The sequence below is a fragment of the Poecilia mexicana genome, unplaced genomic scaffold, assembly GCF_051168715.1.
Source record: "Poecilia mexicana isolate PSO_F unplaced genomic scaffold, ASM5116871v1 scaffold_11, whole genome shotgun sequence".
Taxonomy (NCBI): Eukaryota; Metazoa; Chordata; class Actinopteri; order Cyprinodontiformes; family Poeciliidae; genus Poecilia; species Poecilia mexicana.
In genome coordinates this window covers 25,565,564-25,585,667 of record NW_028263380.1, presented here as the reverse complement: position 1 = coordinate 25,585,667, position 20,104 = coordinate 25,565,564, and the positions used below count along the sequence as shown (strand labels likewise).

The 20,104-nt window shown below is 41.5% G+C and overlaps 1 protein-coding gene across 2 annotated transcripts in view; it reads right to left on the bottom strand.

The window, feature by feature from the left end:
• Window positions 1-19,022, bottom strand: part of pou2f2a (POU class 2 homeobox 2a) — a 66,956-nt gene extending 47,934 nt beyond the window's left edge. For both annotated transcript variants that reach the window (XM_015001170.2, XM_088010491.1), the window contains exon 1: window positions 17,879-19,022. In XM_015001170.2, coding sequence (XP_014856656.2) covers window positions 17,879-17,978 — 100 coding nt within the window. In that variant the 5' untranslated portion in view covers window positions 17,979-19,022. The remainder of the gene's footprint in view (window positions 1-17,878) is intronic.
• Window positions 19,023-20,104: the final 1,082 nt, after the last annotated feature.

The following is a 20,104-nucleotide window of genomic DNA, read 5'->3' as shown; positions in this document are numbered from 1 at the left end:
AATTGATCAGTTTAGTGATAGAAAATACACTTCTTTATGTGACTGGAGTCTTAAGAAGCGTTTTTCAGGATCAGTATCTGTTTGTGGGGCTGATTGCTGCATCATGTATTCAGAACCATACAGCTACCTAAAAACATAATACTCCTGATCAGTGCTGTTACTATCATAATGATACCACAACATGTTGTGAGAACTTTAAGTCCATATTGTCCAGCCCTAATTTAAGGGTAAAACATAGATTTTAGCTGCTTAAATGTAAATCAGTTCACATGTAGCTGACAGCACAAATCCAACTGCAGGCGAGGCAACAGGATAAAAGCCCCCATTAAAGAAAAACATATAAAATGATTCATTTCACAAATTCTGAGCTCAAAGTCAGTCTGGTTAGATGCACTCATCATGGTTAAAGTCTATGCTAACATTGGGTTTGATTAAATGTCTGCGATCTTTTGTAGCCGTCAACAACTTTGGGATAAGTTCTGGTTTGATATTTAACTTGTTTTCCTGGTAGAATTGATGGATTTAATTTAAACTGATTCATTTTCTGGCACAGATGCAACTTTTAAGTGTTTTCAAAAAATATCTAAACAGGACTGAGGTTCCAGATGCTTAATACAAGCAGCTTCATTAATTTCAAAACAACTCAAGCGAGTTGTTTTGAAATTAATCCACTGGAATATGCATAAACATTCTGGAACTCAGATTAATCAGTGGATATGTGTCTGGGATTATTGATCACAGAACATCTCATCTTGTGCAGGTTTTAAAGCATCTTCCAGTCAACAATCATCTTGAAATTTGCCAGATTATTTCACTTACGACATGGGAAAATGTCGTTATAAGTTAAATAAAATAAAGATTTATTTGTTAATAAACTTGATTGATTAACAAGTCAACCCAGCAATTAATTTAAAAATTATTAACTATTCAAAAAGCTGGCAGGAAAGCTCCAACTCATTCACACTAATACAAAAAGCGGTTTGCAAAACCTGGGAATTTCAGTTTCTTCCCGTTCTTTCCCCACCTACGACGATCCTTTGGTGAGAAAACATCTTGTTTGAATCATGGACAGAGAGAAACAACCAGCATTTATTCACTCATGAGCGTGCCAAGTCTCAGAGTTTGAAGGCTTGAGTCAGAAACATTACTCCGTTTGATTGTATCAGTATCTCCCAGCAGTAAGGCCGAGGCCAACTAGGTGCAACTAAACTGAACGTTTGGTTTCCTCCGGTAATGGATGACTGACAGACTGTCGGCGTGAGCCTCCATCCGACCATGTTCTCTGACCCCGACAAGGCTGGAGCGAGTGTTTGGAGCAGAACATGACGATGGCTGTCAGTGATTCCTCGCTGCCCGGGGCGAATGGCGGCGAAATGGACGCCGACGTGGGCCGGGCGTGAAAACAGCCACAGATAGTGACGGCCGTGCAGCTCCAGCCACCGTGTTTAAGCTGCTGCTGCTGCTGCGGTGAGACAGATAGGAGGATTGAGGCGGGCCGGGGTCCACTGAAACCCCCAGGAGAGCAGGAAGGCAGTGAGTGCTGGGCCTAAATGCAGATCTTCTTAGCTTCCACCCCCCGAGGGAGGCAGACACTGGGCCATTTTCTGGAATCAGAGAATCGTGCTGCCGAGCGGACAGTGGGTTTACCATATTCATACCACTCTTTTTAGGGGAGGAGGGAGAGCATCTCCACCGTTTCCCTGCACTGCAAAAAAACACAAACCTTACCAAGTATTTCTGGTTTCTAGTGCAGATATCGTAGTGCAATTGAAATAGGACAAAACCAACTCACAACTAACTATTCAGGAAATACAGCAGCTAGTTTTATGTCATTAATTTCTTCCTTAAACAGATTAGGATACAAAACATGTTCATTACATTTTTCTCACTTCATAATGCGATTTTAGTCTGGTTCGTTCTGTCTATTTTGAGCTGTTTTACGGTCTCTTCAATCCATGTAAACTGCTGTTGGGCATGTCCTCCCAACTTTTACACTCACTTGTGAAAATGGCTGCAAACTGATGTGCAATTATACAACCGTTTATCTTTGAAAAGCAGAAGTGGAGCCTCCTGCACAACCAACAAGAATGCTCCAAGTGGCTTCTGGATGGGAAGTCAACAATAAAACACTCGTCTTTTCCAGCAGCCATTGTACCGAGCTGTGAAACCAGCTGACCAAACATTCTGGAACTCAGCTTAGGTAGCGGTGAAGTGAGACTTAATCAAGAGGTTTTTGAAACGTATCATTTTCCAAATACCAATAAACATCAACTCATTGCCAAAAAATGGCACGTGGTTTTTTAATTGCTTGGGTTGTTTTGTAAAAACAATAATAACCCAAATGGAAGTACAGAAAATGTGTAAAATATGTTTTTTGTTTAATAGGCCCTCTATAATATTGGTGAAGAAGTAGTACTTCACTAATAAGACATTTTCTCACATATAGGTGAAATAACCTGCCACCGATATTAAGGAGTGACTGATGTAAAACAAACGATATCTGGCTGAAAATTTACTTGTAAGTTAGATGTGTCTAATTTCTAGTGAATTAAGATATTTGCACTAGAAACCAGACCAAAAATCCTTGGTTTGATTTGTGTTTTTTGCAGTGTGCTATGACTGCATGTGGCAGAACAAGCTGGCAGGGGCTGCTGAAACCCCTGGGGGGGACCATTAAGGAGAACCTCGCTCACTCCCCACATTTCTCTTCTTCATCCCCTATTTCTCCCTCCATGCATCTCCCTGTCTTCTTTTCTCATATGAAGTATGAGGCCTCTCTCATTCATCCCATCCAGCTAATAAGGCAGGACGGTTGAGCCAAGGCCAGAGTTAAAATCCAGCAATATCTCCTGCCTCTATAGAAGAGGCTCCAATAAAAGAAGGAAGGGGTGGGGGGGTGGGACAGCTGTAAAAGAGCCATTTTCTAGGCAGAGGCACTGATGAAAGATTTGTCAGAGCTAAAAACGTGGAGCTGCTGTAATACTGCTGCTGCAGGCTGGGAGAAAACATCCCAGATTCATATCAATGGATTTGACTGAGGCAGAGGAAGGAACCCACCGGCTGACAGCTTGTCAGGGACTTCGGCATGTGCGCGTGTGAGGATTTTCCAAAGATTTGTTTAGATACCTGCGCGGAATGAAGAGTGCGAGTGTTTAAATGAGCGCGACAGTACGCCTGCGTGTGTTTGAAGCAATAGAGAGAGGGCCGAGAGGCTAACAGATTCATATCCAATACAAAGAGGTTAAAGTGACGACTCCGCGGAGCAAAGGGAGGAGGAGACGAAGGAGAGAGGAGGAAGAGGAGGGAGGGAGTAGTACAACAGATTAATTTCATTTCTGGACTGAGCACTCCTCTGCTTCTGGAAAATCGCAGAGGGTAATAAAAGAGGATAAAGAAAAGGAAAATGGGGGCAGAGATAAGGATTGCAAGCTTAGAAAAACGACAAAAAGAGTCTTTTTCCTCCCGTTTATCTGATGTAATAATTATACTGAACACGCTATGAGGCTCTGTGAAGACAATTATCTGGTGAAAAACATTTAATTTGGTAATACAAATAGAGCAAAAATTTGCTTTAAGACAAAAATGAAAAAGCCTCATGTCTAAGTTTAAATAAGAATTTGTTACTTTTTTCTTTTTACAAAATATTTTTTTAAAATGCATATTTGAGATTTAATGCTTTTACAAACTGCTAAGAGAATCAAGTTTGACTTTATAGAACGCAGTGCAAGACGAGAAAGATATATACAAATGAAATAAAACAAAAGCAAGGAAAAACAGTAGTAAAGTACATTTACATGTTTTAAGGAGCAGGTAGAAGAATAAACTTACATCAGCAGCATCATCTAATAAATTACTAATCATGTTAACTTGGTTATAACATTCTTAGTAGTTTCTATACCCATATCTGTTAAATTAAGGTTTAAATGAAACAGTCAGGAAAACACGGCTCTTAAAAAATTACTGCATTGCATAAGGAATAAGTCCAACATTTAAAGCAAACATTACATGGTTTGTTACTTTGGAGGCTACCTCAGTTTTGCTGTTTTATTTTCTTCCAGTTTTCTGTTGCCATGGCGCTCTTTAATTGCATCAATCAGAATTGGTTAGTGTGTGGATTATTCTTCTTATAACATAAGAAGAGACTGAAATCTTGACTGTTTCTTACGTTTCTGTGTTGCGGTGCAGTTCATGTCGCCATCAGAGAGAATCAAACTCTCAAACAGGAACAGGATCCATTCATGGAGGTTTGCTGCCATTAACTTCCTGTTCGCTCCGTTTTCCTTCCCCAGAGGAAAGCACCTCTAACTCAATGTTTCCTCTTCACTAGCTGCGTTTCCATTACAAATGTGTGAAAAACTTTATTGATATTCTGATTATATAAAACCCCCACACAATTTTGCAATTGTGGAGTTCCCAGTTTGAGTGATAAGTTTAGTTATCACGTGATAAATCATTTAAAAAATATGCTGTGGCATCATCCTACTCCTGCTGATGACAAATTCACTTAAATGAGGGACGTTCAAGCTGAAAACCTCTAAGCATGCAGGAAACCAAACCGTGAAAACTTGCCACTTATTGAACACCTTTCTGAACGGTTTCCGCTTCAGGAAGTGATTTTTTAAAACAGACTTTTCAGTCATGGCTTCAGTTTTATGGTTAAGTTTTGCTGACTGATCAGAAAGCACGCAGGACGTCAGTAGATTGTAAACCGTTTAGTGTAGAACTACAGCAATGCATTCTGGGAACAGAATAAAGGTTTGATGCGCCGCATCACAGGAGGAGAATGTGAGTTCTATCTAATTTGTGATTAATACATAAAAATATTCTGGAATAATATGATTTTATCATCTTCAGTTAATATCTATAAGGCATCCCTAAAATCGAGGTTAAATGCTAGTCTTTCACAGTATATATTTAAAAGATATAGTTTGATAAAATCATGTCTTTGGAAGACTACAACCCTTATTGAACTTGATTCAGCTCAAAGTTTACAAAACGGCTAAATGAATTAGAGTAAGTTAGCAATTTAGAATTTATCCAGAAAACTAAATCTGCACAAAAGTTTGAACATCTGAGAACCTAATGGGAAGCTAAGTGTGCTAAACGTTTTCAAAGTCAGCAAAACCGCTAGATGAAAAATTAGCTTTGCTGATAGAGTGTTAGCAGATTTTGGTTCATGTCCCCACCACTGCATCCATCCATCCATTCATTATTTAGCCAACACTGTATTCATTTGTTGAAACTGCAGCTTCTTCGCTTCACTCCAACCAGATGGTGGAAACCTGCGTCTGATTTGCCTCATTAGCCAGTGGATTAAAGCTGAGACTGATTTGCTGCTTCACTGCACATCCAGAGAAAAAGCCAGTCGATGACTTGCAGTAGCATTCAAACTCCTGAAAGGGTCTGACTTCCACTTATTTACAAAACTTAACACATCTGTGAGTTCCAGTTATGGCTCCTTGTAAGAAGTAAGTTCTCTGGATGGGGGTTAAACACTGGTGCAAAGCGGAGCGTTTATGAAGAGGCTGTTGCTCTTTCTATTTGCCGAGACCAAAGCCTGCTGTTTACGGTTGATGCGTCTGACAGGTAAAAGATTTTCTGCTATTAAGCTCAACTGTAGCTGCTTGACGAATAAGAAAATTACACCTTCCAAGCACAAAATGGACCCAAAAATGCAAGGTATACAGCCAGTAGTTTGTTTTCTCTGCTTTCATTTAACAGGCACTTAAAAAGCTTCAAAGCTGGATTCACTTCACTTTGAGCGTCTCATCCAGGTATTTGATGGGAGTGGCTCATCGTCCGGCTCGCCTCGCAGTCTGTTTTTACGCTTGCTGAAATTGCACACATCTACTTTTTACCTTTCTGGCAGTTTGTTGACAGCCGAGCCAATTAAGGAAAGACTGTCCACCGAAAGAAAAGTTCAAAGGATGGGAGGGCGGGCGGTCCAAATTAGTGTTAAATGCAACTGGTTTTCATTCTTTTAAGCTCAAATCTGGAAAATAGTCCAATTAGGAGCAGCATCAGCTGTACAATCAGGCAAAAACACCTTCTAAAAGCCCTTGAGCTCGTAGTCTGCTGAAAGCAAATGTGGGTGAAAATGAGTCATAGGGAGTAAGTGCATGTGATTTGGGCATGTGTGTGTGTGCGTGCATGTGTGTGTGTGTGCGTGCGCATGTGAGATGTGGGCTAGTTGAGTACAGGAGATTGAAGCACTAACCAGAGCACTCAGATTTATTAAAAGGGGCCGGACCCTCCGCCTGTCCACCTCCCACCACCCCAAACAATTCCTTTCACTCCCCATCCTCTATTGTTGTCACTTTACTTCTGTCTCTGTGCATACATGCTGCCCCTCCACCCCCCACTCAGATTCTGCATGATATTACTCGTTTCTCTTTAAAAAAAAAAAAAAAATGCAGTCACTGCTGGCCCCTGAATAAGCTCAGTGGAGGGACGGAGGGAGGGGTTGGGGACAGGAAGGACGTGGTGTTCCTTTGGTAAATCGGGGGACCCCGACCCTTCCCTCCTCTCTCATCTCAAGCCCTCTTCTCCCTGACCCAAGTTCATTACCATAACTCCTGTCTGCTAAATTAAATTGGGGGGTCTAAATCTTCCCTCTATCCCCAAAACAGCGCTGACCACCAGCCGACGGGACACAAAGGAGGTGAAATCCAATCTATCTGACCCCACTTTTGTCATCCGGCTTTATTAGCTAAATGTATCAGCGGCAGAAAGAAACGCATTGTTACCGCGGCGATTTATATTGCTTAGAAACACACGGACACACCTGCAGGCATGGAAATTGCCCGACAAAGGACACGCGCTTGTTTGCTATGTGTGGGTGTTTCTCAATACAAACTTAGCTTGCATTCACACCAGTTTAGTTTAGTTTGCTTTAATCAAATTCCAGTTCGTTTGGGAAGGTGTGAATGCGCAATCAAAAACAAAAAAGGGAACTCTGGTCTCCCTACAAACCTCAGTGTTGGTTTGGTTGAAGTGAACTTTGGTGTGGTTCGAATGCACATGTGAACACCAAGCAGACCTGAGATAGCTTCAAAAGCAGGAAGAGGACTACAGCACAGGGCATTCTGGGTAAATACAACCAAAACAAACACTCTAGTCTAGCGCTAGCAGCAGAAATGATTCGCTGTCTTTAACCAAAGACAAACGAGAAATCCTACAACCGCTAAAATCGGATGTTACTCCATTCTTGTTTAGTGAAGAAGGAAGTTGCGCTCAATGTCTTCTTCAGAGGTTATTGTGTCATTTCCTTCAGTGGTTCTTGGTGCAGCGCCCCCACAGGCGAAAAGAGGAATAGGTTCTGACACAGTGCAGTGGGAAAGAGGACCACAGCAGCTGAAAATCTAACAAATGTTGCAATTTTGCTCCCCAACCGAACCGAGTCCACTTGACTATGAGGTGGGAAAACAGCCGCAGTCGTTCTGCGCAGATGGGATTACAGAGTCGCACCTAAGCATGCAAACACTCGCAGATGAGACTACCAGACACACAGTCGCAGGAATCAGGCTGTAATCTCTATAAGAGTCCTGCACCTTTAAGCGAGCACCCAGATGAGCTCGCTCACACTTCCACAGGAAGGCTCTTTGTGTGTGTGTGGGGGGGGGGTGTGTGTGTGCGTGTGTGTGTGTGTGTGAGATCACACGCTGGCTTCATTATGTCAGAAAGCTGTGAAGGAGGACAGCAGCCTTTCTAAAGCCCCGTTCCATCTTATTCATGCAGGCGGGGGAACAAGATCGCTGCCTTCAGGTTGGCACAAAAGGCCGGCTCGTTTGGATTACACACACCAGCAGCAGGCAGTGACGGACATTACATGCAGCACACTCACACCTGCTACATCACACACGCCTTGTGGAAAACAGGAAAACAAATGTAAAAGCATATTCTTTTTGTTATTTTAATGCATGGAAACATCTGGCCAGTCTAAACTGTAGCAGCTGTTTCAGTCAGATTTCTGTGTGTTGCTTCTTTTATTAGTCTGCAGAGAAACAGACATTTTTATGGCAGATTTAACAGACAGAATTGCTCAAACGGACTGGATTTGTGATCTAGCAATGTGGTTTCATGGTCAGTTCTGCAACAACCCCGTGTCAAAAAACAATTTTTATATGCAGGAGGACATTTCTGTTGTTACATCCAGCGAGAATCGACATTGAATCCTCTGTCCCTCCAATGTTTTTCAAATTTGATGCTTTCAATTGTTTTGTATGTATGGCAAGGTGAAGGACAGATGATCTGCAGGCACCCAACTCAGAATATGGATCGCAAAGTTCAGGTTTTAGTCAATTATTTATACTTTTGTGGCAATAAATAAAGGTTAACAACAATTTTTAAAAACATATCTATATGAAAAGAGGTCTTCAATGAGGGCAAAGTGGAACTGAAGTCAAATTGATTGTTTGTGCACATAATTGGCAACTAAAGTTGATTATTAAGTTTTTGTTCAAACAATCTATTGTGTAGAAGTCACTCAGTCTTAAATGTGATTGCTTGTTCAATGATGAATTCATTTACAAACAAAATTAAAGAAGCTACTTTTAGTTTAACAGCTTCTACTTGGTCAAGGCTGACATTTTACGGCCAACGGGAAAAATACGGACTTCAGGATGTCCTCGAAAAGTGGAAAATTTCAGTTCTGCATGCTTTTATTTTGAAAAATCTACTTTTTATTATTTCAATTGCTGAGTAAACATCCTTAGTCTCCTACAATCAGTAGTAGGAGGAAATGCAAATTAGCCAACAATGTCAGCTTGTTAAAAAAAGCCTGAAGCATGAAGTGAAACTGCATTCAGTCAATGTTCTGACTCCTTTTGGTAAAAATAAAACATTTCCCAAAATTCACAACCACAAAGTTTATAATGTTTCTGAAGAAATTTTGTTTTAATTTGCATGATCTGAGCAGAAAATTATTTTTTTCTTTATTTAAAAGTAGCAACTCCAGTTAGACCCAATCAGGTTATCAGGCTAATGCAACATCTGAGACAAAATAATCATTAACTACGTGACTCTGATTTCATAGTTTAAAATTACTTTTCTTTTTCATAACCTTTAAACTTTGATCTCAGCTGACTGAGGAGAAATTCTGATTTCCAACAGCGATCTGTTCAGAATATATTAAAAGTACACAACAGAGAGCAAAAAATAAAAACAAAGCCATATTCATACTGAGTAAATGTGCTATAATTCAGATTATAAGCCAACAGTTTAAAAGCAGACATATTGATCATGTACCATGGATTTTACAGAGTAGATAAAGGTTGATATTGAAGTTAGCAAACTGAGGTTTCGTGTTTTTTTTCCAGTTGTAAGCCTTCCTTGTCCTCTTTTCTTTTCACCCCAACATCTTCATCCAAACTCGCTGGTTTCATCTCAGACCAAAACAGAGAGTAAAAGTGAAGGTGAAAGGAGGAAGAGTACGAGGCAAGGGAGGGAGGAATTCGAATGAATAGGCACGCCGTTCTTTATGGCATTTATGTGCAGTGAGTAGAAAGCCTATCGACGGACACCTTGTCGGACAAAAGGGCCGCGCACGCTGAGTGCATTCGATTAAGGGCGCGCGGCGGTGTTAAACCAGAAAAGGTCCCCCCGCTGCGGCCGCGATTCATTATTTAGCAGGAGTGTAAAATGGACACTGGCTTTATAAACGCATGCAGCCACTGAAGCAAGGCGTTGGGGAAAATTAACACACACAAAGTACCAAAGGAGTAAACACTCCTTGGACAGACATGGCGGCCCTGTGCTCATAAACGGTGGCGTATGATCGCTGATTACATACCCAAAGAGAGCAGGACGCATGGGGCAGCCAGACAAACCCAGTACAGCCAATTTAGCCCTTAATGGTGTTTGGGGCCATTAGGGCCAACCATCAAGTTGACTGTCCAATGCGGCATGCATGTGCAGCAGGACACTGTTTACCTGCACTCTTTTCCTCTCCTATATGTGTGTCTAATGGCCTATGGATGTTACCACGGTAACAATGGGAGTTTGAGCTGGTTGAATGGACAGATCGGTGGACAGCGGCGAGGGGAAGCAGAGTTCAGGCGGCCATGTTTGGCAGTTAGGGGGAAATATTCCTTCATATCTGCACAGCAGGAAGTGACCGTGAGGGGAAATGTTACTCACCATTTCCAACAAGACAAAATGTGAACAAGTGAGACTTTAAATAACACATTAAACATGATGCATCTAATTAGCTTTGGCAGTATTGATCTGTATAAAGTACTTTATGTAGAAAAAATGTATTGTCTCCTGGAGAAAATCGGATTTTAAACTTCAGAAAGTTTGAGTTTTTTCCGACTTGGGTTTATGGTTTGGCATCTCTTTTGCAAAACTGGCAGCAAAAGATAAATTTTAGACAGAGGCTGAATACCATTTTCTAGAGCTAAACTAATCACTTTTTAATGCAAGAAGATGGAGTAAAGACATTCATAAAGATGTTGAGGAAAAGCCCAGGGACCTGGTTTCTGTGACATGGAACAACCAGAAAAGGAGCCCAACCCTTCAAAACTGACTTAAATTTGCAGCCAAATGTCTGTAGAGAAAGGTTTCATCGAGCCGCAGTGAGAAGAAACATGTTGGGAGGAGTCGAGATGTGGCAGAGAACGCCATGACAGGCCTGTCAAACAGGTGGGAGAAGCATCACAACGCGAGATCCCCTTCAAAAACACCATTATTTTATTAGTTCAAACACAAAATACATGTTAATACAGTTGAAACCATCTTAGCACTACAGATTTTTGCAGTTTTAAATAACTCTGCTCTTCGTTGTCTTTTGGTAGTACAGCCAATAATCATCAAGAAAAATTATTGCAGCTCCTGGATTGGTTGCTTTGCTAATGGCAGCCAATAGTGTTGCATTGTGCTGCATTTTCTTTTTCAAAATATTTTAGATGTACTCTACAAAATAATAAAAAAAACACACAAATAGTTGGAAATCCACTCCACCTCCAGTTAATTAGAACTTTCTTTCAAATTAATAAAACGGTTGAATTTTGAAAACAGCCAGGTGTTGAAATAGGACAATAGTCTCAAATCTCATCTTGGAAAACACAAAGGAGAGTAACATCCAGCTTCAGGAAGAACCCTTTCCAAACTGCACACCTCAACAAACACTGGCCAAGGCCTCAACGCCACATCTCTGGCAGGTAATTAACCGATTCAAAAGGTTTCTACCATTTGTGCCAAGCAGAGAGGTGAAAGGTCAAACCAGATATATGCCAGAAGGTACAAAAAACGGCGTAGTCGAACAGCAACTTGGAAAGACAAAGCAAGTAAATGTTAGTTGGAATGGAGGTAAATATCTGAGCATGTGTGGATCAGAAAAAAAGAATTAATTTTTTAATCACTGAAGTCATGTGCAGTAAAATAAATCTACAAAATAAAACACTAATATGAGAATACATCCAAGTATTAGATACATACTTTGCTTTCTTTCATATTCTCTCTTTCTTGTAAAAAAAAAAAAGACCGGCAAAAGATAACCAGCAAAATATTTATAATTAAGAAATAAGCTGTTGTTGCCATCAGAAAACATCAGACCTGATGACTATGTGTTTGTTTAGATAGTGAGGTTAACGTAAGTGAAGGTTAAATCCCTCGTTTCTAAAAATGTTCAGTTTTTAAGCACTAAAAAGTCAAACTTCATTAATCCCACTGAGTAACTTAAACAATCAGGGTGAGCTTTATTCACACTGATGTACATTTCAGTACCAAACTCCTTAAATTCAGCTTAGTAGGACGACAAAAGAGGAATTAAAAGATTATTAGTAGGGAAATGTAGTAAAACTGTTCTGATTAGGCTTGGTTTCTTTCTCAAATGTTATTCCCGATGAGATTTTTTATTTCACCATTAAGTTTTTAGAAGAGAAAGTTAAATACTAAAAATGGAGGAAGAATAACGATCATAGAACGGTCAGGGTGTAAATGTGATGGACTCCTGTCAGACACGCAATCCATAACCGTCAAAGTTTTCATGTACTTTAATCCCTGCATGCACCTCGACCTGCAGCTAAAGATGCATCCTCAGATGGTGCGTGTGTGTGTGTGTGTGAGTGTGTGTGTGTTTTCAGAGCTCAGTGTGGGAGTGAGGCAGCTTAACGCAATAAAGCATGTTGTATTGACATCTGTGTTGTGTCTATTGATTCCCCATTATGGAGCTAACAAACCCGCCTGGACGCTTTGTCATTCGCAATCACGTTAACACCGGGACTCGCCGACAAACGCTGCCCCTTTTTAAAACCCGATCCATACACACACACACTCACACATGCATGCATACTAAGGCAGGTGCACATGAATGCACCTTCTCACATTCCTACACATCCACCATCACCGTTCACGTTGCCGCACACACACGGACGCGGCTGTGGAAGGGAAGTCAATGCCGGCTGATCAATACCGGTGGAAGGTTAAAACCACTCACACAATGGGCAGCTATGAGCTGCTTGTGGTTTACCACACACGCCGGAACGATCCATAACCGACCTCAACGTGCAGTTTTCAAATCGTGCGCCCGTCTGCCAGGTTTAATTCCAGTTTGCATGGGTTTCATCTTCCCTCGGCTATTTGCCCAGGAGACACAGTCACTCTGACCTGATCCAAACATCGGATCAGGCCAACACCTCCAAACATCCCCACGATCCGAGTGGGGAAGGTCTGCCACTTCATGCACAAACCCAAAGAAAGGCAATTAATGCCGACGGACGGCGACCTCTACACAGGCTAAGTTAGGTAGAGTTCAGACGCACAAACCCCCTGCTGAGCTCAGAGAGGTGAGGATCCGGAGTGTGAGGGCAGGTAGTTATCAGCACAGGGTTTCTGCAGGCTTCAGCAAGTGAAAGCTAAGACTTTTAAGATCTTTAATAAAAATTAACACCAAAAATGGTTGGGGATCTTGATATGTTGCAATCAAGCATAGCAAAAACAATGAAACATCTGGGGTCTGTTTGTGAGGTTTTCTTTGTTTTGTTTTTTTTGCACAAAATGAACCAACAAATATTGTCCTGGCAACTGACAGTAAATTTGCACTTAATCATTATAAACACCAAAAAGCTATCAAGTTAGCTAGCTATCTAGCTAGCCAGTAGCTCATTTCTGACCTGATGTTTGGAACAGGTCAGAAATAAAATACAGTTTCTAGCTGGCTAGTTACCAACGGCATTTCATTTCATTCACTCAATAAGAAATATGAATAGTGTATGTAGCAACTGAAACAAACCATAAATGAAAAGGAGGAGAAATAAGTGTGAACATCTAATATCTGCCCCCTATTCACATAAGAAAATTAGCTATTCAGCTCAGGAGACCGATACAGACCTACTTCGAATGCACAAAAAATGCACAATAAGACATCAGCTTAAATTTCTTTAAAATGCAGAAAGAGGTTCTGCATCGTTTTATCTCTTGTCAGGATTGTATCATAAACTGAATCTGAACTGAATCTAAGGTTTTTGAAAATTTCAGTTCCTTTCAAGTTGTATTTGCTTTCTTTTTAAAAAAATCTGTGTTATAGTTAGCAGTAGCGTCAATCTAGAGTCAACTGCCTCAAGTAAAGCAAAGTTTGAGCACAATTCAAACTTTTACCCGACATGGAATATACAAGATTAAATAGTCATGCAACAATAACATTTAAGACCAATTTAAGGCCAACATATTTTTTTTAAAAAGGAATTTAAGACATTATAAGGCCTTAATTTTAGAAACAATGATTTAAGACGTGACTTTTTAAGGATCTGCTGAAGGCCTGCAGCAGCACAAACTGCATTTATGTATTTGTGAAGGTTAGTGCATGTGTGGGCAGGAGGTCTGTGCTTTGAACTCTGCAATAAAAGTTTCTCTGCAGCGCTGCCACTGCAACACAGCCTCATTGTTTCCTTACTGTGGTCATTTCTAACCTCCAGGAGCTGTTTTCTCTCTTTGTTCCCTTTGTTTCTGTTGGCATAATCATGAAAGATAATGGCTTCCCATCACATTCACTTCACAGCGTCTGCAGAAGATCGATGACGGAGAAGTTGGAGCGGAGCAGCCGCAGCCTGAACAGGAGGACTTTCAGAGTGGCCGGCATAAATAAAGCATCTCTCTCAATCCAGAATCTGACAGCTCTCAGTTTTATATGGGCCACAGTGGCCCTGGAGGATTTTACAGCAGTGTACATAAAATAAAAGAGCATTTAGATTTCCTTTGTTGTGCTGCAGAGCGGGGACAAAGCGGAGGCAGCTACAGGTCCCTCTCCGCCCTGCCTGCCCTCTGAAAACCACACAGCAGAATAAAAACCCTCTGATCAGATCTCCGAGCTGCACAAAAAGGGAGGATTTAACTCTTAGTAGCGATCATCTGATGCTGAATATAATTCTGACAGAATGGTCGGCTTGCAGAGCGTTTTATGACTAAAATCAACAAAAAAACGAAAGCGGCTGCGTTTTGGGGAAAAGAGGATTCCCTTTCTTCTTTTGTTTGTTTTCCATCTGGTTTGTGATTGACGTGAATGAGATGTTGGAGTTCCTCCTGAGGATCACAGCAGGTGCAGAACTGACAAAGACCGTTTTACTTCATTCAGATTAAAGGTAAACATTACAACAACAAAAAGGAATGCAGAAAAAGTAACAAATGAAGTGAAGATTAGTGGCAAATTTCTTAACTTAATTAAAAAAATTAAAAGTATGCAGGACTATCTTCACATTTTAATGGAATACATATCGGGATACATTTCCATTCATATTTAATGCGCAAACCGCAAAGCTCTATATGAGGTGAAAACTCTTTTCCATACCCGCTTTAAGTGATAATAACAAAATAAACATTTTGTAAGCAGAAATTATCAACAAGTCCTATCAAAACAGAGGAAGCAAGCTAGCATTAGCCTAGCAGCTTAGCATACGTCTTCCTATTCAAATGCCTTTTTGTCGTGGAACCACTTAGAAACTAGAGACTCCAGCAGACAAAATGTTGGTCAAGCTAACAAGAAAAATTATCCAAAAACATCATTATTTTTGTTTGAGGGGTACGGTAAACCTAAAAAGATTTTTTCTTTACTTTCATTGTGAATACGTCTTCTAGGTTTTTAACAATAAATTTGTTGTATTGGGGAAATTCTACACTGTTAACATAATAAAACAATTTAAACTAAAGAACATGTTTACCTTGTGAAACAAAAAAATGGAAAATTAAAATATTTAAGCAGGTAATCTTAACCCAGACAGGGCCCAATGTCACTGTATACAAAAACTATTAAAAAATGTAAGATATTCTAATATCTTGACATCTTTTCGTATTTTAGGTGCAATTTATTTTTTATTCTTTGATGTAAAATTAAGTCAAATTCAATTTTTTAAAATAAAGTGGGTACTCATTGTGTTTTACTGTTTTACATTAGAGCCAGTTAGGATCAAACCATTTTAGCCATAAAGAACATTTCATTAACTTGTAATCAGTAGTTTGAGGCCTTAAACATGACAGAAATCAGATTTTCACTTTGCACACTTTAATGCTTTACTTCAATATCTATGAATGTATTTTATTGTATTTCTGTTATGTGCTATAACTGAATATTTTCTAATTTTCAACTGTATGCTGCCATTCTTTAGCCATGTCTTCTTGAAAAAGAGATTTTTTTTATCTCAGTGGGACAAACCTGATTACATAAAGATTATTATCCATCAGGAGTTAGAGGATCTACTCAGTTTGATTATGTTTGCATCCATAAAAGCCACCATTCCTCAGCATGTTTCTGTAATTTTCCAAAGCTAGTAAAGCAGAGCGACAAGATTTATTTTACTGAAAGGGAGCAAACAGACATCCTGCAGCAGTGTGAGAGTTCAGAAATGTAATTTGATCAACTAAATAAGGGATTTTAAAGCAGAACCTCAGAGCGTCTCAGTTTGTGCAACTGGACTGAAATCAGTGATTTAATCACTGGACAGTTTAAGATTCAGGCTGACAAACAAAGAGTTTAGATGCAGCAAAGAGCCGCTGTCAGCTGTTTTACTCACTCACCTCATCTGGGACACACCCAGATCGGTGCACACTCGCACACGCACACGCACACACACACACACACACACACACACACACACACACACACACACACACACACACACACACACACAGAGGTCTCAGATCAGAGCAGGTCTGTGGGTAACAGATTTAGCTAAAGTGGCTTACAAGGCCCGGCCAAAACACCAAAAGAAAATCCAATTCTGCAAGCCGTCCGTCCGCGGGGACGAGCCGCAGACGGGAGGAGAGTTTGCATTTCCGTGTCGAGTGAATCCTACTTCACAGAAACGGGAAAGACAACAGGAAACAGCAGATTCTCTGTTTGTGTGTCTCTGGAGAGCATCGATGAAAGGCGGAGAAAAGAAGAAACAACTGAGAAAAAAATGGACAGATGAGTGTTTGCACTCTTGTACAGTTTATTTCTCTCGTGTGTATCGGCTGCTTATCACAGCAATGTGTTTAAATAAAAAAGCAGCCGGAGCAGGAACTCCAACCCGTTCTTTCCTCACATGTGGAAACACACCGGGGAACCGGCTCGCTCTCAAACGCTCACATTTTACACGCTGGTCAGATTTCACTCACACTCTGCCTTTAATCGACGGATTCCTCCAAACAAACAATCTCTAATTCTTATTGCTTCCATTCACCGATGAGCTCACCTGTTCATTTGCTGACCCTCTTACTCACTCATTATTCATTCATGCACCCGGCCATTCTCTTATTCATCCAATCACTCCATGGCTCTGCTGCTCCTTTAACTTTAATTTCTTAGAGGCCCAGCCGGCGAAGGGACCCCACCCCCTCCAAAACAGAAGCTGCACGCCGGTTATGTGTTGCCTGTCAAAGCAGAAAGCGTTTCTCTCCTCCTGACGCCTACTTAGGCTGATAACCTCAATTACTGCCGCATGGTTCTGCTCGGACCAGCATACATCCAGTTTGTCAAATGGTTTTATTTTTGACTAAGAATTATCCAAACGTGAACAGTTTATAGCTTCATTTGAGTTTTTAAATGGTTTTCTTATTAGCTCTAGCAATAAAACGGCATAAATATCCCAGTGAACAAGTAGAAACATTTAAGACAATGATAAAAGCATTACAGCTACGGCAGGGTATTGATCAGCAATTCACCAAAGCATCATTAAAGTAGTGATGAGGTATTTAAGTGAGCATAAAGGGAGGCGATTATTGACCGACAGACTCACTTCAAACCCAATCAGTTTTATTTATTTTACTCCAAATAACAGATTTTTAACTCAAACCGTTATCGTTTCTAGTTTGTTAAAGTTTCTCCCTTCTCTAACTGGACTCCTGTTTTCCCAACAGTCGGGGATCAATACATCCTGATCAATAGACGACCATGAATATCACCCCCGAACCCGGCCGAGAAAGACTGGAGGAGAGGAGAGGAGGCAGATGGGATGGATGGAGGAGCAGCAACGATCTCTGATGGATGCTAATGAGATTAAATATTCATGCACACAGTTTTTTTGGGAAGGTTTTCCAAATGCAAGTAAGTAAGGGAGCGATTTTTAAAAAATAAGATGAAATATGAATTACATATTTTTGTTTTATTCACTGTAAAACAGAGGAATTAATGTGAATTATAAACAGAAAACTCATCGGAACAATTTTGATATTTTAAAAACATTTCTAAGTAAATGACTAAAAATATTCTCAAACTATTGCTGTGATTTATCTTTTTTCTGCAACCTCAACATATTGAAAAGCAGATTTTTTAAGGGAAAATGTGAACATATATAAATTTTACCTGCTGTAAGTTGAAAACAATTTAACCCAATTTTAGCAGGATGTAGGTAAAATAACTAAATGACGTGTTGAGTGGGACTGGCTGTGTGCAGGAGAGGCAGCTTACCGGGGCTGGACCGCGGGACCAGCGAGGACTTGAGTCTCCAGGCGCTGAAGTCGGACGTTGTTCTCTGAAAGACGAAGGGGACCGGCAGGGGGACAAACATGGTCCTCTGTCGACCTGGTGGTCGTTGGATTTTTTTGGTTTATTCTGGTCTCACTTCGCTGCTCCTTCTATCCGGGGTCCTGCCGTCGTTCTCTGGCCTGCCTGCCGGCTTTGCTCTCCTGCTCTGCGGACGCTTTGAGGACGCTGGGACGGTTCAGGAAGTTTAGGTGTTTTTCCTTCGGGGAGTCTGGACTCTTCCTCGGCAGATTTACATCGCTCTGTTTCCAGATCTGGTGGACGCTTGTGATCGATGCTTGATCAGTGGTTATCCAAGCAGGCTGGAGGTTTCTGAGCCCGGATGAGAGCTGCTCTCATTGCGCCCATGTGAACAGTCGGAGCAGACACAGTTTGTGCGTAAAGCCCGGTGAGGTTCCGTCTCTTTGCTTTGGTTTTGGGTTTAATAAAAATGGATTTCTCCTCCAGTTCTGTCCGTAAAAGTCTCAAACTGTCCACCCGTGAATCCTCGGGAAGAAAAAAGAAAAGAAAAAAGAAATGTCCGTATCTGAGTGGAGCTGATTTTAATTTTTGGTTCTAGTAAAGATTTGGTTAGTAGCTGGCTGGTCTGCAGAAGAATACACAAAGCGACACAATAATGCAACGTAAAACATTATTTGGTAAAGAATTAATGGAATAATAAAGTAAGGCTGTAGGCAGGCAGCACCCCCTGTTTGACTTTCGCTCCTCCCTCTCCTCCTTTCGCTGTATCCCTCTTCCTCTTTCTCTAGCGGGGGTCACTAATTAAAGCAGAATCGATAGAAAAATAAACGAGAGAATCCATATCAATCAGCGCAGCGGTCCTCCGTTTCCTCTCCAGCTGAGGAAGCGAGAAAAAGGAGGGGAAGGGCGCTTTCTCTCAGGCTCTGGTGTCTTTTCTTTGGCTCTGCTGCTCCATCCTCGGTCTTTTCTCCGCCGCCTGGATCCTCTCCTCTCTCTCTCTCCCTGGGTGTGTGTGTGTGTGTGTGTGAGGGTCGGGGTGCCTTCGGTTTATTTTGGGAACCCCAGCGGTTTCAGCTCCGACGCTGCGCAGCCTGAACGCACTCTGGCTCGGCTCGGCGCTCTCTCCGGGAGACAGACGGAGAGATACCAGCCCCCCCTTTGCTTTTACCCCATATTCCCTCCCCTTTCCACCCCGAGCCCCGTCACCCCAACACACATACAAGCACACACACACTTCCTCTGCACACTTTATATTCCGTATTGTTGCGTGTTAACACATTAAAACCCATCAGACAACCTCGTGCTTCACATTTCATTACCACCATGATCCTGTACAAGATCCAGCCATTGATCATCTGATTATTTCATTATAATGAAGCCAATAATCACATCATCGCCGGCCTCAGAGAGATCGATCCGCTCCTCACAATGTGCGGACATGAATTCAAAGGGGAGGAACCTTTGATGCATATTTCAGCAGGTGGATCTCTGCCTCTCTCTGTATGGATTTACGCAGCTCCGGCCTGCACAAGGTCACCTGCAGATCTCGGCTAATGTATTTCTTTTCCACAGAGGCGGACACCTAATCAAAGCCCCCACGGTCACGCGCGGCTCTTAAATTAGTAATTATGTTGGGCTCTGGAAGGCCACGTGCGTGTATGCGTAAAATGTGCGTAAAATGTCAGCTGAGTTGAATTTAAATTGCATGCTTTTCCCATTAAGGGGTGTGCGTAAGAGGTGAATGTGCCTCCCGGCCATAACCCCCCTCTCTCTCTCCCTCTCTCTCCTCCTTCTCTTCTTCTTCTTCTCCTCTCCGACGCACTGCGTTTACACTCCAGATTATCACCAACATGGATTTTTTTAAATAGAAAAATCCATGCGCTAAATATCGCGGTCAATGGAAGAAAAATCGACCACAAGTGCGCGCAGCTCTCCGTCTCCCACCTCCCGTATAAACTCCGAGGTGAGACTGAGCTGTTAATAAGTTATCGATCAATTATGGCGCTCATAGTTAGAAAGGCCCCGGGCTCTAAGCCAATGCTAATGCGCATGCAGGGAGAGGAAGGAGGGTTTATGAACCACCTGCTACGTGGAAGCAGCATCATCAGAGGCCCGGTTTACTCACTTTACGGAGGCGCCGCTCTTCTACTGCTGGGTGTTACTTTACCAACTCCCGCAGCTCATTGAAGT